This window comes from Schistocerca nitens, chromosome 11 (genome assembly GCF_023898315.1).
Source record: "Schistocerca nitens isolate TAMUIC-IGC-003100 chromosome 11, iqSchNite1.1, whole genome shotgun sequence".
In the NCBI taxonomy this organism is placed as follows: domain Eukaryota; kingdom Metazoa; phylum Arthropoda; class Insecta; order Orthoptera; family Acrididae; genus Schistocerca; species Schistocerca nitens.
In genome coordinates, this window is record NC_064624.1 from 123,343,865 (window position 1) to 123,370,907 (window position 27,043).

Below are 27,043 nucleotides of genomic sequence, written 5' to 3' on the forward strand. Positions count from 1 at the left end.
CGGGTTCTGCCGCGGACAAATGAAACACTCTGAGTGCGGGCTTTCCGAGCCGGTGCCAACTGTGAATCCACAGAACAGAAAACGATGCGTCTAGATCCAGTCACTTAAACATTATAAAGAGGTAAATAATTGACCAGGGTTCCAAAAATATGAGTGTTACATGGAGGAAATTGTAATATAGAGGAAACACAGTAAAGAGGAAAATTTAACATTGTTTATATGGGCTTTTAGTCGGGACCAAAAAAAACGGACGTAACATTGAGGAAAACGTTATATGGAGGAATGTTATAAAGAGGTTTCACTGTACGTGATGCTGTTTTCCAAGCAGCCACAGCATGGGATAAAGTGGAGAGCGCCACCATAATGAAGAGCTGGTGAAAATTGTGGCCGTCCACTGATGCCGAGTTGGATCCAGTAGTGAGTGACATCGATGAGCCAGTCAATTCGGAATTATCAATTACTTTGTACACTGACATGTTCCACAACCTTCCAGGAGGAGAAGAAATTGATGATGAAGACGTTACTAAGTGGCTGAATGAGGGAAACTGTGATACAGACCAATGTTTAACAGATGAAGAAATAATCAAAAGCATGCAAGAAAGTAATGATGAAAGTGATGAAGAAGAGGACACAGGAGGAGAGAGCATGAAGATTTCTCACACTGCTGGTGCTGAAGCTGCTGAGGTCTACCTGTGGTACATTATGCAACAACCAGACTCGTGCAGTACTGATGTAATGCTTGTAAAGTGGTTGCGTAATACAGCATGTCACCATCGCGTATCCTTGGGTTTAATAAAATACAGTACATTATATCCCCTACATTTTCAAAATAAATAAAAAACAAAATAAATTAATAAAATAAATTTCAGGCACTCAATAATCTGGCACTTGGGCTAATCCATCACCCATATGTCCCAGGAATGGCTGAATTAGCGAGAGTCTAGTGTATCTGCAGTCATGTGTGGTACATATTACAATAAGCAACCTTTATCGGGAACTTTCATAAATATTAGTACGGCTACAGCTACATCCTTAATAACAGCTCACACCTCTCTGATTTTCAACCTCTGTTACAGGGACATTGCCATCGCGACAAAGAACACGCGGCGTAACCAGGGTATGTACCGCAACATCTTGATGCACGGTCCTCCGGGAACCGGCAAGACGATGTTCGCAAAGGTGAGTGGTGGCAGCTTTCTCCTTTGTCGGGTAGTAGAATACTGTTTGAAAGAGTTAACAGCATTATCCAAGGTGTCAATGAAACTGGGGTTGTTGACATTTAAATCTTGTATGAAATGTTCACACTACAGTGGTACATGTATGTTGATTTGAAACTTCATGCAGATCAAAACTCTGAGCTGGATTGGGATTCGAACCGGGGACCTCTGCATTTCACAGGCAGCGCACACAGTGAGTGAACTACTCGGGCACGACTCACGGCCCACCCTCATGTCGTTACTGCTCTAAGTTAATAAGAGCTTTGTCCAGTTTTAATCTGCTAGGAAGTTTTGAATTATCAGAATGAAAATTCATTGTGAAATTCCATTGCTCAATATACGGTGAGCCTGAATTCCGCTGATACATTTTCAGAGGTTGTTAAGGAGTACCTTCTGAATATTTTGGCGTAAGGGACCCACGGTCTCTGACAGCTTGTTATCGTAATAATGTAATTGTGATAAATTCAGTTTGTTACCTTAGTCACTTTTGTATCTGAGAAAATATCTTCACAGAAGTGAAGAAGCCTGTAATGCAATATGCACAAAACAAAACAAAACAAAACAGCATCGGGTTTTTCATGGATTACTGTACGGATGACATGGTTGGTGTCGCTGTGGTGACAACTGAACATGTGTCATTTTGCTGCTCTTCCATTGCATTCAGTGAACCTTTAGTGAACCCATACATGAAGTGCATATCAGCCAAATCTTCATCAGTAAACCTGGCCATAGTACCTCTGTGTATCATGTTAACACACTACTAACACGGCTGGAAAACAAAACCCTAGACAGAACTTGGCTGTATGTATGTATGTATGTAATTGAACTGGGTATCGAGAAACAACGTAGAGGCTTTGTCCCCGCCTTAGCCCTCAGTGGTACACAACCCCACGACAGGCTACAGCAGTCCACTCACCCACCGCCGCCTCACACCGAACCTAGGGTTATTGTGCGGTTCGGCCCCCAGTGGACCCACCCCTTGTATGATGACTGTTAATCCAAACAGATTCACAGTACTAAGCATTTGAATACACAAAACCAGAGCTGAAGATCGCAAGGTGTTTGCTGAAGTTCTTGTGAATAGTAGTAACTAGTATGCTCAGATGTATAACATTTTTATACAGAAAATTTAGAAATTTTGTGATATTTTTAAAAATGCCAATTCTGCATTATTTTGCGAAACAATCATTAATCTCACATTATCGTTTTTTGTTGAGGATATCCCTCAACAATGTCTGAAAGTTTGTTGTTGGAGGTCTGGTTCACCCTGTATACTATCCTGGTCAGAATATCGGATGATGCATACACAGCTGTGTTTTGTGGTTATTGATGTTCAAGCTGTTTTTCTTATTTTGCAGGACAAGAGTTACACAGTCTGCAAATAAAATACTTAATGTGATGCCTGTGTGTTTTTATTAGGCTCTCAGTGGTGTCATTAAAAATGTATTTCACATGGTAAACAAACTAATTCCATAGGGGTACATTTATGCTGCAGCCTCAATCCACATTGCTGCTTGCGTGTTTACGTTGCTAGCTGAGTGCATTATTGTATTGGTGCGAAGTGAAAAGATATGCCTTGCATTGTCTGATGATAGTAGTTGTGATTTGTTTGCAACAAAAATACGATTATTAGCTAGGGGTCCGCCTTGATAGCTGAGTGGTCAGTGCAGTAGAATGCCATGCGAAGTGGCCCAGGTTCGATTCCCGGGTGGGTCAGAAATTTTCTCCAATCAGGGACTGGGTGTTGTGTTGTCTTCATCATCATCTCATCCCCATCGACATGCAAGTCACTGAAGTGGCATCACCTAAAAAGACTTGCACCAGGCGACTGATCTACCCGAATGGAGGCCCTAGCCACACGACATTTCATTAGCGAGGGAAAGAAGAGGTCATACGGGGAGCAGCTTTTGAGTGGAGAATGTCCAAACCGTGAATACTTTAACATGTTTTAACAAAAAAGAAAAAAAAATTATCTTGAGCAATTTTTGAAACAGATACTACTGTCCCAATATATTATCCAGTTTATTTTAAATATTATTGTACCCAAAAATTGGGGAAATGAAATTTATAGAAAAGTTGTGGAAATCTGAGGAGAATTATGAAAGACTTTCGGAAATCCGAGAGACTCTAGGGTGAGCTGGAACGGTTTGTTGATGGCAAGAAATGTTCTGGTGACCTGAATCATTTTTTTACAAATCACAAGGGATAGGCCTGCTATTGGAAGTTTGGTGTACCAAACTAGATTAAAATGGTTTACAAAATTTTAACGTCTTGTGGTGTGGATAAGAGATTGCTGATGTGGATGCACATAAGAGACTTGTTGATGCAATCTAAATATGGATAGCATTTTTCTCTTTCATGCAGTCTTCTTGTAGAACATACAGAATTATTGAAAAAAAACTGTTAATTGTGGCTTGTTGCATTTTAAAATCAAAAAATTTCATTTGCAACCATGAAAATGACAAACATGGGTCCAATTAAAATTTTGAAGACCATGAGTACACAAACTACACCAGTATATGGCCCAGTGTTGTGCATGTTGTGGGCTGCAACTTTAAGAGGTGCTGAGGGGTGCCTCACCCCGAGAGCATCACAGGCTGCCCCTGAGAGGGGGGCGAGGGGGGGGGGGAATCAGTGTTCTTTATTCATAATAATATACAGTCAAATTGCCGACAAGTTTTACAGACACCAGATCTTTTACATCATACACAAATAGCTTCATCTTGATCCAGTTTATCATGTCCACAACTCCTGAGTACAAAAAACATCATACAATAAAAATAATATGTACAAATACCCTTATTAAAAATTTCACTAACCCTAGAAGTACAGCTAGTTGTGATGTTACATTTACTAAAACATTCAAGACCACTGCTACTCTCTATATTTGCACAGTGCTACTGTTTAAAAGGCCATTGGTAATATTGAAATCGGTACTGGGGCCAAGGAGAAAGGTGGAAGGCATTGCTTCTCACGCTGTCCTTGATGGTCCTTTTGTTTTGGCACATGGTATTCTGAATTTTTCGCTTATAAAGGATGATAAATTTAGTCATGGTACTGGATGGCTTACCGTGGCTATTGCTCACTGTGGAGGTGTTGAGAGTATTGGTGACCTTGAAACTTTTAATAGCCGTGACATCATAACTTACCATACTTTTAATGTTGGGGAAGTTTTTGATAAGGATATTGGAACATTGGTGGCAATCTCGGTGAAATCTTTCAGTGAGACAGTTCACACACACAAACTGCGGTGGCCCGGTGTAATGTTAAGCTCTCACTATCCAGCTTAGGCGTTTTCGTGGACTTACTTGTTGAAGAATGCTGGTTCTGCTTTCTTGCAGCGCCGATGTCTTCTGCTAGCATTGGATGCTTCTCCAAAGATTTCACAGCTAGGAAGGGGAAATTTTCACTCTCTCTCTCTCTCTCTCTCTCTCTCTCTCTCTCTCTCTCTCTCTCTCTTCTTATTTAAAAATACGCTACTCGTGGAATATCATTCAATGTACCAGAACATATTTATTTCTACTTTGTACAAAAAAACAAATGATGTAAGCCCATACATTACTGGGCACCCAAGATCAGTTAATTACACATTTTTGAACACAATTAATACATAAGCTTTTATCGTGGCTGACTATCCATGTCCAGTCCACGGACTCTCAACAGCAGTTCAACGTCTACTAAACAGTCACTATCTCAAGTCACTCCATTTGTTTTTCAACAATACAAAGCTACATTACTCTTTGCAGCTGGCCATGGAGCTTCCGAGTCATATTTGCTTATTCTTGGCAGGTCGCACTGAACACTTGCCAGCGCCGACGAATTATCTCCCTTCCAGTCTCGCCTGCACAAACAATAAATGGGTGCAGTTATCCCATGCTCATCCTTACGCCCTGCTTTAAAATAACGCGTGTTCGAAACGGCTGGAACACAAGTGTCTCCACGGGGGTGGGGAGAGGCACTTGGTGGATTTAGCTTCTATTTCAACTCTTCTGTTTCTGCTCCAACGTTTCATAAATCCTGTGAAGACTTGTACAGCGATTTGGGCCCTATTACAGTTAGCAGTAACACAGTATTTGCTCTCCACAGTCACAGTATGTGTAATATCAGTTTCTAATTTCATTTTCTTAACATTAAAGCATATAGGATGAGATCCTTTCGCAACTTCACTGAGTGTGCCACAATCTGACGGCGGAACCACTTTTGTCCGGCAGAGGCTGGCGGCCCACTCGGGCATGGACTACGCCATAATGACGGGTGGTGACGTGGCGCCGATGGGCCGCGAGGGCGTGACGGCAGTGCACAAGGTGTTCGACTGGTCGCAGCGATCTACACGCCGTGGCCTGCTGCTGTTTGTGGACGAGGCGGACGCGTTCCTGCGCAAGCGCTCGTCGGAGACCATCAGCGAGGACCTGCGCGCCACGCTCAACGCCTTCCTCTACCGCACGGGCGAGCAGTCCAACAAGTGAGACTCGCAGCTTAGACTGCAGGCAGACCTGCCGCTCAGCAAACGTTCCTTCAGTAACTGCTTGGCGCTGTGCTTCACAACCGAAAATGGCCGAGTAACGTCTTTTCCCTGTTATTGCAGTCCTGTATTTATGCGAGGGTTGATCCAGAAGTAAGGTTTCCCAACAGCTCCAACCACGTGGGAAGGTGATAGGCGAAGTCTGTCAACAGTGCTATGCACGGCTGTTTCCCCACTCTCAATTCTGCCTGGCCGCACTTTGCTGCGGCGCTCAGTATTGGCTCGGCAGCTGTCCGTAGTGGCGGTGCCCATTGTCTATTGCACCGAGTGCGAGATTCTTTCCATAATTTGGATTTTGCCTACGAAAGGGACTCCACACGTGGCTTTTCATCGTCAGTTTACACGAGTGTGTGGTGACAAGTGTGTGTCTGCCGGACGCCCCCAAAAATGGTGAAGGGAGTTTAGTGCCACCCAGAAGGAGGCCCACAATGAAGAACAGAGTGAAAGACCTTCGGTTATTGAGATGGTACACCGAGAAGTGCTTCAAAATGGGACGATCACCGTCCATGAACTTGTTGCTCAGATTCCTGGGACTTCTTGTGAAGCAGTTGAAAGAGCTCTGACAGAAAAATTGGGGCATCACAAGTGTTGCATTCGATGGGTACTGCGTATGCTGACAGCAGAACACGAGGAGAAACGCCTTTACTATGCTCGCCAAGTTTCTTCAGAAGTGTCTCTAAGATAAGGAGGGATTGTTGGACTCCATTGTTGTGGATGACAAAATGTGGGTGTTTCATTTCACTCCCGAAATGAAAGAAAACTCCAAACAGTGGTGTCACCCAGTGTCACCAGTCGCAAAGGATTTCAAGCAAACTCCTCTGCTGGCAAAGTCTGGGCCATTTTGTTTTCCGATTGTAAAGGAATACTGGTGATCAATTTTGTGGATCCTGGGACAACAGTAAACTCAGACAGTTACTGTGAAACACTACAAAAATTCGGGCAACTTATCCAGAACTGCAGGAGAGGACGACTGCTTCACGATAACGCCTGATCTTACGTCTACCGTCGAACCTGGGAGCAAACTATGGTTGGACTGACTTGCCCAATTCACCTTACAGTCCAGACCTCGGGCCTACCATATTTACTCGAATCTAAGCCGCACTTTTTTTCCAGTTTTTGTAATCCAAAAAACCGCCTGCGCCTTAGAATCGAGTGCAAAGTAAGCGGAAGTTCTGAAAAATGTTGGCAGGTGACGCCACAACTAACTTCTGCCGTCAAATATATGTAGCACTATACAGGCATGCTTTGCAGGCACAAAGATAAATACTGGCGCAAAAACCTCTGCATCAGTAAATAAATTAAAAAATGTGGAAGACGAGCTTTTTTTCTCCGTCCCGAGTTTCGACCATTGCATTTTCGTACATTATCCAACGAAGTAAATACAAATTCTGTATTGTTCATCTTCGAATGTAGCAGCATTTCAATGTACTACGAAAATCCGACTGGCAAGACTGTTTGGGATGTATGTCAATATGGCCAACTCTACATTCTGAATTTTTTCCTACCTGTGAGAAGAGATGGTTGCTAATAGGAACTTTTATGAATTGTGAATCACATGCAGTATTCTCTTCACCATAAGAATAATACGAATATAAACATTGTGCCATGTATTCTTTCATGTTTGCTGCAAACTCATTTAAATCCTGTCTGCCTAATAAACTACGAAACTAGAGTGAGACAACAGCAAACGCGGAAGAATATACGTATCATGTCATGTTTATATTCGTATTATTCTTATGCCTAATAATGATACAGTCAGAAATGAAGCACAGCAGTTGACTAGATTTTTAAATCTAAGATGACTCTAATTTATGTGCAAAATGTAATGCTCTAAAAAGGCGTCTGCATAGATTTTCAAACGGAGAAACATTTTCGCTGAACTCTCGTTGCAGAACATCTATCATACGCAGTCTATTATTTGGTTGTTGTTGATCATTATCAAAGAAAGCAGCAGTGTAAGTAACAACAAATAGCAGTCTCTTGCCATTCTTTCACTAATGAGACGATTCCTCTCTTTTGTTTTCTAATTGTAAGCGGCGGTAGCGCGCACAAAAGCAAGACATGCCGCGAGCGGCGACAGGTCATAAACACTCATCATCAGAATGCGACAAACAGTCCATGACACATTACAGTAATGCATTTGCAGCTTAGAGTGGCATAAACACCTCAAACAAAGAGAACGGCACTTATCAGCCCAAAGAAAGATAAGCAATCGATTCAAACTAGACGAAGCACGTGAAAAAGGAAGGGTACCTGTATAAATACGGACGGAGCGCCTGACGCATAGCAATGGCTACCTGGTAAAGCTTAACTGCTAAGCTTACGACTCGATACAAACCACTGTAGCTGTATCGTTATTCATTCGATCTAAATTGTGTCTCATATTACAATGGACCAACTTTGTTTCGATTTGGAGGTGGGGTCTAAAACTTTTCTCTCCTCTTGAATTTCGAGTCTCAAATTTCAGATGCGGCTTAGCTTTGGGAAAATTTTTATTCCTTGATTTCAAGTCTCATTTTTCATGTGCAGCTTAGATTCGAGTGCGGCTTAGATTCGAGTAAATATGGTAGTGATTATCACTTGTACTCCAAGTTAAAGGAACACTTGGGTGGCCACGCTTCTGGTGTGATGAAGTCAAAGAAGAGGTGAAATGCTTTCTTAATGGGTTGATGGCAGAGTTCTACAGCATGGGCATACAAAAATTGGAGCACCGTCTACAAAAATGCATAGGAAAAGATGACAGTTATATGGAAAAATAGATCTAGAGCTAAGTTTTTTTCTAAAAATTTAAATTTCTATGTGAATAAATAATGTGGTTTATTTATAAAAATTAAGGGAACCATACTTCTGGATCGACCCTTGTAGTTGTCATTTGACAGTGAGCTGACTGGACTGCTACCATCAGTAGTATTGTAATGTCAGCTGTAGACAGCTGGCGTCGTCAGCTCTGACATGTCGCCACTTCCACTGCGCAAAGCATTCTGCCTGATATTTCTCGGAGTGTCATTCCGGTAGTGGATCGGTTGATGTTTTGTTTCACGTGCTGTACAGAATCTGATGAAAGTATTCAAATAAGTGTGTAGTGGGGATACGGTGGAGGTACTACGCGTTGTATAGATTCCAGAATGGTAACAAAACTTCCATAGGTTGTTACTTTTTTATTTAGTCATCAGTCTTCTGACTGGTTTGACGTGTGCCACCACAAATTCCTCGCTTCTGCTAACCTCTCCATCACAGAGTAGCATTTGCACCCTACATCCTCAGTTATTTGTTTAATGTATTCCAGTCTCTGTCTCTGCCTACAATTTTTACCTAATATGGCATACTTAAGTGCAACTGGTGCGTGGAATTTATGTGGAGTGGTGTTTGGACTGGGAATTGTATTGTTATGGAATTTATATTAAGCAGATGAGGTTTCCATATTAGTAACAATTTATTTAACATGTAAAGTATCTACATACAAAATAGAATTAATGCATTGGCCCTACAGCAGGCAACCAAGTGCAACATGACAAGGAACAGCATATGGTGCTCAGCCCTTATTAGTAGTCACTCTAGCATCTAAATCCGTAATCTGCAAACCACCGCGAGGTGCGTGGCATAGGGTACTTCCCATTGTACCAGTTATTAGGGTTTCTTGCTGTTCCATTCATGTATAGAACCGGGAAGAACGATTGTTTTAATGTCTCTGTCCACGCAGTAATTATTCTAATGTTATCCTCATGATCCTTCTGTGAGCTATACATACTGTGTTGTGATATGCTACTGGCCATTAAAATTGCTACACCAAGAAGAAATGCAGATGATAAACGGCTATTCATTGGACAAATAAATTGTACTAGACCTGACATGTCATTACATTTTCACGCAATTTGGGTGCGTAGATCCTGAGAAATCAGTACCCAGAACAACCACCATTGTCGGAGTAACGGACATGATACGCCTGGGCATTGAGTCAAACAGAGCCTGGATGGTGTGTACAGGTACAGCTGCCCATGCAGCTTCAACAAGATACCACAGTTCATCAAGAGTAGTAACTGGCGCATTGTGACGAGCCAGTTGCTCGGCCACTATTGACTAGACGTTTTAAAATTGGTGAGAGATCTGGAGAATATGCTGGCCAGGGCAGCAGTCGAACATTTTCTGTATCCAGATAGGCCTGTACACGACCTGCAACATGTGGTCATGAATTATCCTGCTGAAATTTAGGGTTTTGCAGGGATTGAATGAAGGGTAGAGCCACGGGTCGTAACACATCTGAAATGTAACGTCCACGGTTCAAAGTGTCGTCAAGGCGAACAAGAGTTGACCGAGACGTGTGACTGATGACACCCCGTACCATCACGACGAGTGATACACCAGTATGGCGATGACGAATACACGCTTCCAATGTGCGTTCACCGCGATGTCAGCAAACACAGATACGACCGCCGTGATGCTGTAAACAGAACCTGGATTCATCCGAAAACATGACATTTTGCCATTCGTGTACCCAGGTTCGTCGTCGAGTACACCATCGCAGGCGCTCCTGTCTGTGATGCAGCGTCAATGGTAACCGCAGCCACGGTCTCCGAGCTGATAGTCCGTGCTGCTGCAAACGTCGTCGAACTGTTCGTGCAGATGGTTGTTGTCTTGTAAACGTCCCCATCTCTTGACTCAGGGATCGAGACGTGGCTGCACGATTCGTTACAGCTGTGGGGATAAGATGCCTGTCATCTCGAGTGCTAGTGATACAAGGCCATTGGCATCGAGCATGGCGTTCCATATTAGCCTCCTGAACCCACCGATTCCATATTCTGCTAACAGTAATTGGATCTTGACCAACGCGAGCAGCAATGTTGCGATACAATAAACCACAATCGCGATAGGCTACAATCCGACCTTTATCAAAGTCGGAAATGTAATGGTACGCATTTCTCCTCCTTACACGAGGCATCACAACAATGTTTCACGTGGCAACGGCGGTCAACTGTTGTTTGTGAATGAGAAATCGGTTGGAAACTTTTCCTCATATCAGCACGTTGTAGGTGTTGTCACCGGTGCCAACCGTGTGTAAATGCTCTGAAAAGCTAATCATTTGCATATCACAGCATCTTCTTCGTTTCGATTAAATTTTGCGTCTGTAGCACGTCATCTTCGTGGTGTAGCAATTTTAATGGCCAGTAGTGTATGTGAGGGTGGTCCCATAAGTACCTGACTCAACAAATAAAACACAAAAATTTTGGAAAAAAATGTATTTATGTTTCAACATAATCTTTCAGCTCTGTACAGTGATGTTCAATAAAGTTTGATACCCTTTTTATAATGAGAACTGTCTAACTCCTCAAGATAGACATTAACTGCTGACATTGTGTCTTCATATGTTGAAAATGTTCGACCACCGAGCCATTTTTTCAAGTTTGACAACAGAAAATAATCTGAGGGGGCTAAATCTTGGTGATTCGAGTGCATGAGGTAGCAATTCGTACTTTAATTCATTAATTTTGGCCATTGCAATACCGGACTTGTGAGCTGGTGCATTGTCCTGAAGAAACAACACTTTCTTCTTTGCCAAATGTGGCTCTTTTTGCTTGATTTCTTCACCCAAATGCTGCAATAAGTTTGCCGTTGGTAGTTTTTCCTTTTTTGAGGTAGTCAATGAAACTCCCATGTGGATCCCAAAAATCTGACGCCATGACCTTTCCTGCAGATGAAATGGTCTTCGCCTTCTTTGGAGTCAGTTCTTCAGTTTGTGTACATTGTTTCGATTGTTCTTTTGTCTCGAGTTTGAAGTGGTGGACCCATGTTTCATCCATGGAAAAAAAAAAAAAAAGAAAAAAAAATCTGCTTTGATGCTGCGAAACTTCACTAAACACTCAATTGAAACATCTTCATGACACTGGTTTTGCTAAATGTGGGCAGACGTGGCAGAAACGTAGCACACAGTTTTCTCATGTCCAAGTTTTCAGATAATATGCGATATACCGCACTTCTTGAAATGCCTACTATGTCTGTTAGCTCATGCACTTTCAGTTGATGATCGTCCTGTAGCGCTTTGTGGATTTGCTTCACCGTTTCTGCTGTCGCCACCTTATTTGGTCGACCACTGCGATACTCATCTTGGCAGCTCGTACGGCCCCGTTTAAACGGCTGCCAAATATTTCACTGTTGTCAACAAAGGAGCAGACTTTCCCAAAGTAGACTCTAGCTCAGCTTTAATATTTGTTTTACTGAGGCCCTTCAAAACAAAAAACAAAAAATTGTATCACATAACGATGACCAATTTTCTCCATTTTCACAATTTCACTGACAACATTCACTATTGATGGCTGCCAAACAAACACTAAACAATGTGACATCTTGAAACTTGAAACATATGCTTCATAGATCGTATAATTTCTAATGTAGAGGTAATTTTCAACAACGACTGCCATCTCTCAGTCAGGCTGGGTACTTATGGGACCACTCTCATATCTCTAGAGTAATCATTTAAAGCTGTTTCTTGAAACTTTGTTTATAGACTTTCTCGGGATAGTTTATGTCTGCCTTCAAGAGTCTTCCGTTTCTGTTTCTTCAGTATCCCCATGACACTCTCCGATGGATTAACCAAACCTGTGACCATTCATGCAGCCCTTCTCTGTATACATACAATATCCCCTGTTAGTCCTATCTGGTACAGGTGCCACACACTTGAGCAATATTCTAGGATGGGTCGCACGAGTGATTTGTAAGCAATCTCTTTTGTAGACTGACTGCACTTCACCAGTATTGTACCAATAAACCAAAGTCTACTATGTGCTTTACCCACGGCTGAACCTATTTGGTCACTCCATATCATATCCCTACAAAGTGTTACACCCGGGTATTTGTATGAGTTGACCGATTCCAGCAGTGACTCATTGATATTATAGTCATAAGATAGTACATTTTTTCGTCTTGTGAAGTGCAAAATTTTACATTTCTGAACATTTAGAGCAAGTTGCCAATCTCTGCACCATGTTGAAATCTTATCAAGATTTGATTGAATATTTATGCAGCTTCTCTCAGATAGTACTTCATTATAGATAAACTATGTCACCTGCAAAAAGTCTGATTTTACTATTAACATTGTCTCCAACATGAACAGCAAGGGTCCCAGCACACTTCTGTGGGGCACATCCGAAGTTACTTCTACATCTGATGATGACTCTCCATCGAATGTAACATGCTGTGTCCTCCCCACCAAAAAGTCCTCAGTCCAGTCACAAATTTCACTCGATACGTCATATGATCGTACTTTTGACAATAAGCGTAGGTGCAGTACTGAGTCAAATGCTTTTCGGAAATCAAGAAATGCTGCGTCTGCGTGGTTGCCTTGATCCAAAGCTTTCAGTATGTCATGTGAGAAAAGTGAGTGTTGGGTTTCACATGATAGCTGTTTTTGAAACCTGTGCTGGTTGGCATTGAAGAGGTCATTCTGTTCAAGGTAGCTCATTATGTTTGAGCTTAGAATATGTTCTAAGATTATACAACAAATTGATGTCAAGGATATAGGATGGTAGTTTTGTGGATCACTTTGACTACCCTTCTTGTAGATGGGTGTGACCTGTGCCTTTTTTCAGGAACTTTGTACGGGTTTTTGTTTGATGGATCTACAATAGATTATAGTTAGAAGAGGGGCTGTCAGCTGCAAATTCAGTATAGAATGTGACAGGGATTCCATCGGGGCTTGGAGCTTTGTTCAACTTTGATTCCAGCTGTTTCTCGACACCTCTGACACCGACACTTACTTCATTCATCTTTTCAGTGTTACGAGGATTAAAATGGGGCAATTCTCCTGGATTTTCCTTTGCAAAGGAGCATTTGAAAATGTTGTTAAGCATTTCAGATTTTGCTTTGCTTCTCTCAATTTCAGTTCCTGTCTCATTCACTAGGGACTGAACACTAATTTTGGTGCCAGTAACAGCATTTACATATGACCAGAATTTCTTTGGATTTTGTGAAATGTCATTTTACAATATTCTGCTGCGGTAGTCATAGAAGGCATCTCGCCACGCTCCCTTGACAGCGTAACGTGTTTCTTTCAGCGTCTCTCTATCTGTTACCCTAGGCTTTGTTCTACACCTATTATGCAGTAATCTCTGTTTATTTAGAAGTTTCTTTGCAGTGACTTTGTACCATGGAGGTTCCCTCCCATTATGAACTGTTCTACTGGTTACACATATATCCAGTGCATGGTCAACCATTCTTTTAAACTTGAGCCGGAGTTTCTCTTCATGTTCCTGTCCTGTGCTGAAAGTTTCAAGTTTCTCATTGAGACATGACATTACTGGTTTTTTATCTAATTTATTGAACATGTATATCTTCCTGTTTGTTTTAGTTGTACTTTGGTAACCATTGTTGCAACAATCACATCACAGTCACTGATACCAGTATCGATGTGGACATCTTGAAAGAGCTCAAGTCTATTTATTGCCATTAGATTCAATATATTTCTATCATGAGTGTGATTCCTAGCAAAGCCTTGTAACAGAAAATACCCAACATATGTATGATAGTAAAAATTTGCCACTGACTGCTCCTCACTCTATTGCTAGGTATTGCACCCTGTCACGAAAGCATCAACTACCGACAACACTACCCCTCTTAATGTCTAAATGATCAGTAATTCAGTTAAACACATGATAAGTCAACAAAGTCGTAGCATAATTTGTAACCACTGATTACAGAACAGAACCACTGTTGCAATAGAAACAATTTCAATAATAATTAGTTAGTACAGTCGCACATCTAGCATACACTGACTTAACAGTCTCGCTTTGTGACATAACGTCCACTGTCGCACACCATAAGTACAATCCAGAAACGAGTCATTACAGATCACTTAGTAATTTCTGTACTGAGTGATTTACAGTTTGCAGTGCTTAATACACTGTTATGCAATTGTACATAACTCTGTACCTCGTCTTGAGCCCGATGTCATCAGGATACCAACACTGATTTCAAAAGAACTCCAATTGTGCTCCTTGTGATCTGCTGAAGCCGTTCCTAGCTTTCACTGCAGTGTGGTACAAATAACGAGAGGAAACAGCATCCACTCTATCAGTTTCTCATCCACACGGCAGCACTGTCTTTGCTGACCATTTGTCCGGTATCGCTCCACAGCAACTCCGTGAGACCTGTTTGCCTCAGTTCCTCACAGACCAGTCTCGTTTTGTGTCCCCCCAGAAACTGACCCTATCACATTCTTCAAAATATGTGACAGTGGTACTCGCGGCATTCCCTTGTCCCATAGTAGCCTCACTTTGGCAGCACTAACACCACGTGCCGCTGCCGCAAGAATAGCCGTGCCACTTGGCTCAGCACACTGTGTGAGCTATTCTGTATTGTCTTAACATGTGCCCTTTTCTCATGTCCCTTGTTCTTGTTGGTGTTCTGCATATTGCACTTCACTTGCCAATTCTGCAAATACTCTCCCATTCTTTACCTTACTGAGCCACCTAATGTTCAACATTGTTCGGCAGAACCTAGTTAAATATTGGTGAAAAAAGGCCATATCCAAATTGTATATCAAACAAAATGTGATACACAATTTTAGAAAGTTTTAATACTGTGCAAAATAGTTTTATAATCAACGACAAAAACTATTTCACTGAGTTCAGAACGTTTTCGGATACGGTGTGACAAGTCTGAAATAGTTTCCCGAGCAGGGAAAGTTTCACCCATTTCAGAAAAAAAATTACCATGGTTCTGCTGATCATTATAGTTGATAACTGGTTTTTGACATGCTTACACACACTACAGAGATACTATCTGTACAACACTGTCAGATTTTTTTACATACTTTTTGTAGAAGACAAGGACTTTAAAGCAATTTTGTATTGCTGTAGAGAGACAGTGTCTAAACTTCCATTCGGGAGGACGACGGTTCAATCCCACGTCCGGCCATCCTGATTTAGGTTTTCCGTGATTTCCCTAAATCGCTCCAGGCAAATGCCGGGATGGTTCCTTTCAAAGGGCACGGCCGACTTGTTTCCCTAATCCGATGAGACCGATGACCTCGCTGTCTAGTCTCCTTCCCCAAACAACCAACCAACCATCTAAACTTCCGACTTTAAATACCAGGCGTCAACTAATGTAAGTCAACTGTAGCCTGTAGCTATCATGCTCTAGTCTATTGTATTGAAAGGAAAGTTCTGTTGGGAAAACTCTAAAATTACAAGCCAGAATGACTGGTCAGTTCCTATGGCCACTTCATCATTCCTCTACCTTAGGACATCATTTAGATGAACAGTGTAAAGTCAACGCAGTGCTCTCCCAGCTGTTGTGTGCAGCTGTGGTTTGAAAGTTGTGTTGAACTGCATTATGAGATAATAGATTTGAGTTGTAAACTTCTCATACCATAAATATTAAAAAATTACAAAATTCCATTTGCCAGGTGGTCTCCTTCTGAGTTAGTTCCCACTTTGGCCAGGCCTAAAGTCTTGTTTGGCAGGAAATACTGTGTATCAGCATCACTACTGTTTTGTTTGTTGTGGGTGACCGTACACGTATCCCTGTTAGGTTCATGCTGGTGCTAGCTTCCAACACGCCTGAGCAGTTCGACTGGGCGGTGAATGACCGGCTGGACGAGATGGTGGAGTTCTCGCTACCAGGACCCGAGGAGCGCGAGCGACTCGTCCGGCTCTACTTCGACAAGTTCGTCCTGCAGCCGGCTGCTGAGGGCAAGAGGTGAGGATCGCACTAAAAGAAACTCTCTCTCTCTCTCTCTCTCTCTCTCTCTCTCTCTCTCTGTGTGTGTGTGTGTGTGTGTGTGTGTGTGTGTGTGTGTGTGTTCGAGGGGAGGGGAGCAGGGTGGGGGGTCGTGCGTGTATGCATGCGAAAACTCTCGTTGTGGTTGAGCTGGGATGTGTCAAGTCTTTTACACGGTGGTGACTTGTCTGGAAAATGTGCAAAGTTGGGAGTTCTCTGAGGAATTGAGTGTACTGAGTGAGTTGAGGAAGCTTCAGAGAATTCTGATAGACTCGAAGATTGATCTGTTCATCAATTGAAAGAAATGTTCACAGTCATTTTGTTACAAATCGTATTAAGAGTCTATGCCAGAAATTGTCATTTGTGCAGTCTCATAAGGAAATTTCAGGTACTGATTTGAACTGTTGTAGAATTTTTTGCTATGGGTGATTGGGATCCAAGTCCAAGTCGTGATTATCAGCATCACGGAATTGGGGGGTGGGTGGGTGGGTGGGGGGGGGGGGGGGGAGTGGGAGGATTTGTCATGTAGCTGTGAATTTCTCATTCACACAAAAGTAAAAGTGTTTTTCAAATGAAAGAAATATATAAATGTGGAACCATATTTGAACAACATGTTTTGCAGATCAGAACTGAATATTCTGGCTTTGGTTCATTCTTACTAATTTCAGTGCAAAGTACATCCAGTTTGAAAAGTGATGTTATATTGTCATTGAAGTCTATTGAGGCATCCCAGTGACACTGGTTCAAAGTAGCTTCTTGCAAGAATGTCTCATAATGTACTTGAGGTTATTTTGTGATGGAAAGCAGTAACAAAGGAATTGCTTGGGGGCAGTAAGATCTTATGACAAAGAATTGAAGATAAAACTGTAAATCCTAGCTGAACTATGAATAATCAGTAATATCTAATATGGAAACTCAAAAAACTTCATTTTTGACCAGAAAAACAAGTAAAGCAAAGCATACTGCCAGATACAACAATTTGTTCACAGAAATATGGAATTTGAACCTAGAAAGTCCTGGAGATCTCGGGGGAAATATCGTGATCAGACAGTTGCCCCCTGTTTTACCAGTGTGATGATATTTATGTGAAGTAAATATGCAGTGATTTTGGGTGTTATTGACTGATTCAAGTACTGTGTTATGCGAAAGAAATTGAGAGGGTATTCTGATACCGTGCTTACCCATCACTGTAAAAAATGAGACAAGTTAGAAAATAAATACTTTATTTAGAATATTGTAGGTACTTTACCAAGGAACTGAGTTATTCAAGTGGCAATTAGAATTTTCTGTTTCCAGCGCCTTTAATATGGAGGCACTGTATTTTATTTGTGGTAATACAAATACAGAAATGCAGCAGTAATGTTGTAACTAGTGGAAGTACAGTTAACAAAAACCATTTGTCATATCTTCCATTTTTTTTATTATTATTTTATTTTTACAAGACAATAACAAAATTAATGTCAAGAAAAGATGAGTATTGAATTCTGCTTCTGCTTAGGATAAAATATTACATAGTTTACCATAAAACTCCCTGTGCTCTTGAGAAAGAAACGGCATCATCAACACGTCTTTCTGTTCTGCAACTGATAAACATGGCTGGTCTTTCAGATGAAGTACAGCATGGCATACATCAGCTATGATGAATACATTGATATTTTTTCATTATTTTGTTTTAGAGGAAGAATTTTTAATAGCTATATAAGATGGATTAGAATGAAACACTTTGATCTTACTGCATTTAGATACCCGATATGCTTGCATCGACAACAATGTTTCGGTAACATCTTTAACATAAGAGAAGTCAGTTGTACATGTTGGAATTACATGGAAAGGGTTCATAGCTTAACTGACTCCACAGTCACGTGTAAATCTTGCAGAACAAAAGCTTGGACGCACGTTACTTAGAGAGGGAATCGAGGCCACAAAGTTCGTGCATCATCTATTAATGAAAGTTTGAAACATTTTATATACAATTTGGCACTCGGGACAAGTCTAGGGACATGCATAAGCAGGGAACTCGTTTGTTGCATCCCCAAGGCGAGAGAAACCACATGTAGTGAGGATGAAGGAAAACATAGATCAAAAGTGAAGGGGGCGGGGGGAATTCATTGGGCCGTCTGGAGTGAATCAAAACTTCACTGACAAAATTTTAAGAGATTGTTTAAGGATACTGTCTTAGTATTTTGATATAAGAGACCTCTGGCAACTCATTACAGGGAAATAATGTAATTATGATTTATTCAGATTGTTACAGCAATCAGCCCATTTCTGTGAAAATACCCTCGCAAGAGTGACAAAGCCTGTAATATGCAATAATCAAAATTTAGGACACACAGCAATGCAACAACCCTCAGACGTAATACGTACACCTTTATCACAGTGTTTTCTGTCAGTCTACAGTACTGCAAATAACAAATGCTGAACTGTTCCCTTACGAGTGTTGTTCAGAATTTTCAGCACCACTATTTCCCAAGAGTGTACAGTGACACACTGTCGACTGTCTTACATGCTCGATAAAGGAGGTCATTGTACTACTTCCACAGTTGCGATAACTGTAGTGACTGGGTCCGTGCGATTATTGAGCGGAGTCTCGTAAACTAGGCGCTCCACATGCCACCAGAAGTAATAGTCCATTGGTGTCACGTCTGGTGACAGAGTTGGCCACAGAACAGGAGCATTCCACTTTCATATCCAACCTGTACTTCAGTTTGGTTCCTAATGTCGAGAGCAAAGTCTGCCAATTGCCTGTCGTATCGAAACCACATAAGCTGACAAATTCTCAGTGACACATCTTCTATTAAATGTGGCAAGACGCTTCAAAGCTGCACACGTCTCTGTTCAGTGTGTCAGGAAAAAGGTAAGGTCCAGTCACAAAATCATCCACACTACCAGCCCATACATTCACAGCAAATGCCTGTCAATAGGATCAACACACCAGTGCTTGTGGATTTTTGTCATTCCATATGAGGCTATTCCTACTGCAGAATATGCCCTTTCTAATAAATGGGGACTCGCCTGTAAACAACATGAAAGCAGTAGAATTGGGGTCTTTCCATACAGCGCTGTAGGAAGCAATTTGCAAGCACCAGTCGACAAGGGAAATCTGCCGGTTGCAGCGATTGCACCCTTCTGTCAACGATTGTTCATGTAAGACTTTCAGAACAGTTGATCGGCTTTTGACAGTTTGCCTTCTTTATTTCTTCGTCTGTTGTCCTTGGTGTCGACATACTGCAGTGTGATACTGGCTGGAAAATGGGGTGTGGAAGAACAACATTGACTACTTTAAATAATGTAGCTGACAGGTGCACAGTTGCGTTTCACAGTAGTTTACTTTCACCATTCACAACCCCCCAATAATACACAATTATATTTCGCCAGTGCACTATTGTTTTAACTTTCCGTAAGCCTCATTAATAGTTTGCAGGCAAACCTCCACATCCTGTACAATAGTTTACTATTGAACATTGATGAGCAGTAAAAACCTAACCACAAAGTTCACAGTTCTTGAAGAATAGAAAGGTACGTATGGAACAGACACTGTCATTGTTTTAACACACGGCCTAATTGTCCAACACTAATTTCACAGTTAAGTTGAAGCATTGTTGTTGTTGTTGTTCTGACCGACACAGGTTTCTCATCTGAAACTCGGCCATGGACTGACTGTCTTGGGACCAAGAATCAGGCCCTTATATATTCTCACAGTAATAGGTACTGAAACTACACATTGTTCAAAGTTAAATTTACAGAAATTACAATTAAAACTTAACTCATTAAATTAACTGAATACACCAAAAAATTGGTTGTCGTTAACAGTTTCTTCTTCTACTACAAAGGTTAAGCCGAATTATTTGTTTAAATGGTGAAATTAACAAATATAGTTACACAAACAATACTTTTGACAAAACTGGTAATTACTTTGGAATTAATGATGGGCTGGCTTTGCTAACATATTATCCAATAGAGCCAAATAGATCCTTTAAGAAAATAATTAGTTGTTTCTCCAAATGTTTATAATTAGTACAGAATTTATATTTGTTTATACATCAACAATAGCATTTAAGTTAAGAAACAATTACTGATCTCGCCCTATACTGAAAGATACTAACTAGGAATAGTCTAAATAAATTAGAAAATCAATTACATACAACTAAGCACAAAATTAGATCTAGTCTTATATTCTTTAAAACTGTGGGCCAACCTTTCTCTTTTATGGAAATGCAGATTATACTCACATATGTTAATGGTAATTAGTTAAATATGAAAAAATGAATTTAAGGAGGCAGATGGCAAAACAAAAGGGGAAGTAAAAATATCCCAGTTTGCTTCATCACAGGCTTGCATTCAGGGCTCGTGCATTGGTCTGGCATGCTTGAAGTGATTCTATACACTCTTTTACATTTGTTGCAGTTTCCCTTTACAATGTATACTGACACACTATTTAATTTTTTATTTCAAGATATTCTTTAACGCTGTGAGTGCGAATATTGATCAGATGTCTTTTTAATTTTCTTTTAAAAAGAGACATACTTCATGGAGGGATCCCGTTTCTCATAGGCAGTGGTTTGGTTGCCGTCTGTGCAGGAACAACTCAGTATAACTTCGTCGTGTAGCACTTTTACTGCATTCAGTGAACCCGCACATGAGGATCGTATTGGTAAACTGTTTATCAGTAAACCTGTTCGTAGTCCTCCTTCGTATCACTGTTAACGCATGACTAACACTGCTGGAAAACAAAACCCTAGACAGGACCGAGCAGTACTGATTGCAAATGTGCAGGCAGCGAGGTAAAGAGGGCATTATTGCTGTCAACAGAAGATATTGTGAGTGAGTGGAAACAGTACACACTGCACATACTGTTGACATTTGGGCTGTTGTGCAATATTTTCAGTGTGATGCAGATACAAAGCTAACTGGGGCAAAAAAGCAAGCGAAATTCAACAGCTATGTAAGGAGCCGCCATAGACTGTGGGTCCCGCCTACCAAAATACTCAGAAGGTATCCCTGAGCAACCTCTGAAAGTTTGTTGGTGGAGTTTGGCTTCACCCTTTATTTAGTTTTGCTTATAGTTATTGCTTCCTATTACTTTTGTTAACTAGCATATGAAGACTTACGCCTCTAAGCGCATCAGGCTTCATAGAAAAGTGAGGGAACTCCACGAATCAGCACGTATTTTTTATAGACCAAGTTTTAATGTGGTGCAAACAGAAAGTATCAGTCCAGATCACATTGACTTTGGATCATTGTAAAATTTGTATCTGATTGTACTCTATATTTCCATAAATAAAGATCTGTAGCGTCAGCCACTAACCGGACGAGGGTACATCTAGAACCGGAGGTTCGAGGATGCAACAGTTTTGTTACGTAAACAGTCTTATCGCTTCGCTTTGGCGGCGCGCCAGCGGGGCTGCGCGTACCTAGTGATGCTAGTATGCGCGTCCGGGATAACGTTCCGCTGGCCACTGCGAAAACTCCAAGTCCTTATCTAAGATCAATGTCCTCGCAAAGTATATAAGCAAGCACTCTTTCGCGCTACGCTCAGGCTGTGTCTTGCTGCTGCACAGGCAACTGCATTGAATGCCGCCGCCGTCGTGCCTTACAGGAGATATCGCCGTACCCGCACAACAGTCTACAAAACAATCGAAAACATTGAACTAACAACAACATCAGGAGACGAGAAAAATCGCATTCCAGTGAAGAGTGTTGCAGCCCACGCCCTTGTAGATGGACCATGCGTATTTCTTGGATGTTCTCTTAATTTTAGTTTGGACATAAACGACACATTCTCACATGGAAATGGATGGTTTACTGTAGCCATAGTGAGAGGTGGTAGCGGAGTTTCAAGTGTACCTGGTCTTGAAAGTTTTAACGATAGAGATGTAATTGCTTATCGTACTTATCATATGTTTGAAATTGGTAGTATTGGCTTTGGTAAATCAACTCCGATTATATGACAGTTGTGACGAAACCAATATCTGAAGTGTGTGACAGAAAGTGGATCATAACAGCCACACCACAAGGTACACCTTTCACACCAAGGAACCTATGTAAATGTATAAAACAACTTTATCAAGACCTCATAGGAACACCTCTAATTTGGCCTACCAATCTGTGAGGTTCCGATATGTACACAGCTGTTCTGGATTCCTTCCTCAGTACTCATTCTCAAAACTTTGAAGGTAGGATACTGAATCCATTCTAGTTCCTACCCTTTCAGTTTCTATCTTCAGTGCCTGTCAGTCACTTTTTCTGGCATCACTGTGATGCGTTCCCACGATTGAGGCAAACCTGTGACAATTGTCTGTACACGTTTGATATCAGCTGTTAGTTTTGTTTAGTAAGACTCCCATACACTCGAGCAATATTCTAGGGTGGGTCACAAGGGAATTTTGTAAGCTATCTCCTTTGGAGACTGACAGCATTTTACTATTGTAAAGAGCCTCACTTTATTATTTATAGTGAAATTATTAAAAATAATGTTGTTGCACATGGGGGACAGGTAATAACTTTGGTAGCAATGTTGATTAATAGTTCAAGAGAGGAATCTTCACAAATACTTTTAATTATTTATTTAACTTGCACATTCATTATCCAGGGGTCTCCATAACTGCTGAGTATAAATGCATTTCAGTAGGTCCTGGGATTCATAAATGACAAGCCTAAAGCATTACTACTTATTTGCAGAATCCATTATTCCACAGTCACGAACACTGCTCACGATCAGAAAGAAAATTACCCTGAATGCACATTAAAGATACGAGGTGTGGCTAGAAAAAAACCGGACTAGTACTGGTGAAACAATAAAACGAATGCAATAAGGCTGAAAGTCGCGTGGCCTGTCACGTGACTCTCGCTCCGCCTACTGCTCGAGATTCATCTGCCTCCTGCACTCAGTCTGCCCGTGGCGTCTGTTTTAAGTAGTTGACGTTTTGTCTGTGCGTCGGAAAATGTTGAGTGTACAGAAAGAACAGCGTGTTAACATCAAATTTTGTTTCAAACTAGGAAAATTTGCAAGTGAAACGTTTGTAATGTTACAACAAGTGTACGGCTATGATTGTTTATCGCGAACACAAGTGTTTGAGTGGTTTAAACGATTTAAAGATGGCCGCGAAGACACCAGTGATGACACTCGCACTGGCAGACCATTGTCAGCAAAAACTGATGCAAACATTGAAAAAATCGGTAAACTTGTTCGACACTTTCCTTGTCAGCTCCTGTTAACTCAGACACTGCTCTGATTGTTAAACGGCGATCTTGTCGAACAAGTTTACCGATTTTTTCAATGTTTGCGTCAGTTTTTGCTGACAATGGACTGCCAGTGCGAGTGTCATCACTGGTGTCTTCGCGGCCATCTTTAAATCGTTTAAACCACTCAAACACTTGTGTTCGCAATAAATAATCATCGCCGTACACTTGTTGTAACATTACAAACGTTTCACTTGCAGATTTTCCTAGTTTGAAACAAAATTTGATGTTAACACGCTGTTCTTTCTGTACACTCAACATTTTCCGACGCACAGACAAAACGTCAACTACTTAAAACAGACGCCACGGGCAGACTGAGTGCAGGAGGCAGATGAAACTCGAGCAGTAGGCGGAGCGAGAGTCACGTGACAGGCCACGCGACTTTCAGCCTTATTGCATTCGTTTTATTTTTTCACCGGTACTAGTCCAGTTTTTTTCTAGCCACACCTCGTAAGAAGTGACCCGTTGTCTTCCTAACCACGTAAATCAAAAGCATTCACAATGTGTTCATTCTCTCAGAAGCAGAACTAGTCTCAGATGCAGGTGCATTTTGTGCCAAGACGGATAGTATTTACAATTTCTGAACTGTTCTGGAAGTTTCCAGAAAGTACTATAGGCCAAATTACTATCTAGCTAAGTTTCACTTTCAGTTATTAACAAAGTTTCAAATTAACAGCTATAATCCACAAATGTAAATATTTTATGTAACTGTGATAATGACAAACAATGATGGGGATATTAAAATAAGGCGAATATTTCTAAAGTTAGTGACTTTATGTTTCATTACAAATTTGGTCTGATGTCGATTGTTAAATTGATAAAATAGAATAGTAACGAGTTTCTTGAACAACATCAAAACAACTTTGCAAAATAAGAATATTTGATAATATTTTGTTTGACATGATTTTACTCTTATTCATTAGAAAACAAATTTTGGTGGTGCAATATTGTAGCATAAGTAATTATCAGCACACACTATGTGATCAAAAGTATCCGGACACCTCAAAAAAATGAATGTTTTTCATATTAGGTACAATGGGCTGCCACCTACTGCTAAGTACTCTATATAAGCAACCTCAGTAGTCAGTAGACATCGTGAGAGAGCAGAATGCCGCTCTCCACGGAATTCACGGACTTCGAACGTGGTCAGGTGATTGGGTGTCACTTGTCATGTACGTGAGATTTCTACACTCCTAAACATCCCTAGGTCCACTCTTTCTGATGTGATAGTGAAGTGGAAACGTGAAGAGACACGTACAGCACAGAAGTGCACAGGCTGACCTCATCTAGAGACCGCTGACAATTGAAGAGGGTCGTAATGTGTAATAGGTAGACATCTATCCAGACCATCACACAGGAATACCAAACTGCATCAGGATCCACTGCAAGTACTATGGCAGTTAAGCGGGAGGTGAGAAAACTAGGATTTCATGGTCGAGTGGCTGTTCATAAGCCACACATCACGCCGGTAAATGCCAAATGACGCCTCGCTTGAATCAAGGAGTGTAAACATTGGATGAGTGAACAGTGGAAAAACGTTGTGTGGAGTGACGAATCATGGTACACAATGTGGTGATCCGATGGCAGGGTGTGGGTATGGGGAATGGCTGGTGAATGTCATGTGCCAGCGTGTGTAGTGCGAACAGTAAAATTCGGAGGCAGTGGTGTTATGGTGTGGTCGTGTTTTTCATGGAGGGGCTTGCACCACTTGTTGTTTTGTGTGGCACTATCACAGCACAGGCCTACTTTGATGTTTTGAGCACCCTCTTGCTTCCCACTGCTGAAGAGAAATTTAGGGATGGCCGTTGCATCTTTCAACATGTTCAAGCACCTGTTCATAATGCACGGCCTGTGGCAGAGTGGCTACATGACAATAACATCCGTGTAATGGACTGGCCTACACAGAGTCCTGACCTGAATCCTATAGAGCACCTTTGGATGTTTTGGAACGCCGACTTCGTACCAGGCCTCACCGACCAACACCGATATATCTCCTCAGTGCAGCAATCCGTGAAGAATGGGCTACCATTCCCCAAGAAACCTTCCAGCACCTGATTGAAAGCACGTGAAGCTGTCATTAAGGCCAATGATGGGCCAACTCAGCATTGAATTCCAGCATTATGGATGGAGGGTACCACGAACTTGTAAGTCATTTTCAGCCAGGTGTCCGGATACTCTTGATCACATAGTGTATAAATGGAAAAATATGTATGCGGCAAAGTTTGGCCTGAGTACTGGAATAGGACTAGAATGACCAAAATCACAAATTAAATACTTTATAAATAGAAACACTGACCAAAAAACCAGGTGACATTGTAGATTTCAATTGGGGGAGACATTCGGACAAGGCTCGATTTATTACACTATCGACAGACCGAAGTCTGCTACCTGCCTTACCTACGGCTGATCCTATGTGATGGAGCCATCTCATATCCCTACAAAATCCTTACCTGAACTGAGTGATTCCAGTTGTGACTTACTGTAATTACACAGTATTACTTGTCTTCATTTTTTGAAGAGTGTAATTTTACATTTCTGTTCGCTTAAAAGGAGTATTCAATCTTTGCACAAGTTCATAACCTTATCGAGATCAGAGTGGGGTATTTCTGCAGATTTTTTTCACGAAGTACTCCGTTGTCTATAGCTGGAACCTCTGTGAAAATTGAGAGCTTCAGAACAAGTGTCACGAGCATTAAAAACTGCGAACTGTGTTTTTCCCCACAGGCGGCTGAAGGTGGCGCAGTTTGACTACGGCAAGCTGTGCTCGGAGATCGCGCGCGTCACGGAGGGCATGTCTGGGCGCGAGATCGCCAAGCTGGGCGTGGCGTGGCAGGCGGCGGCGTACGCCTCTGAGGACGGCGTCCTGACGCGCGACATGGTGGTCGCCCGTGTCATCGACGCCGTGCACCAGCACCGCCAGAAGGTGAGTGGCTGCGGAAAGTGCGGCTCCCGCGTCTCGCTGTCTTCTGTTTCTGTACCTGGCTCACCTTTCATTTTGTGTACTGTGGTGTAAACAGGCCCTTGCATGTGGTCATATGCCACTTAAAAAGAAGACTGTTACTGTTGTGGTCTTCAGTCCAAATATTGGTTTGAAGCAGCTCTACCCACTAGCATATCTTATGCAAATCTCTTCTCCTCTGCATAATTGATGCAGCCAACACCCACTTCAACATACTTATTGTAGTCTGGTCTTGCTGTCCCTTTACAATCTTGTACCAACACTTATTTTACCAATCTGGCAATTCCTTGATACCTTACAGTGTGTCCTATGATATGACCCCTTCTTTTAATCAAGTTGTGCTGTACATTTTGTTCTCCATCGTTTCAGCACCTCCCTATTAGTTATTCGATC

At 41.5% G+C, this 27,043-nt stretch overlaps 1 protein-coding gene across 1 annotated transcript in view; it reads left to right on the top strand.

Moving 5' to 3' along the window:
• Window positions 1-27,043, top strand: part of LOC126213200 (ATPase family AAA domain-containing protein 3) — a 102,367-nt gene that overhangs the window by 55,547 nt on the left and 19,777 nt on the right. Inside the window, exons 6-9 of the mRNA XM_049940832.1 lie at window positions 1,077-1,179; window positions 5,429-5,679; window positions 16,261-16,428; window positions 26,416-26,614. Coding sequence (XP_049796789.1) covers window positions 1,077-1,179; window positions 5,429-5,679; window positions 16,261-16,428; window positions 26,416-26,614 — 721 coding nt within the window. The remainder of the gene's footprint in view (window positions 1-1,076; window positions 1,180-5,428; window positions 5,680-16,260; window positions 16,429-26,415; window positions 26,615-27,043) is intronic.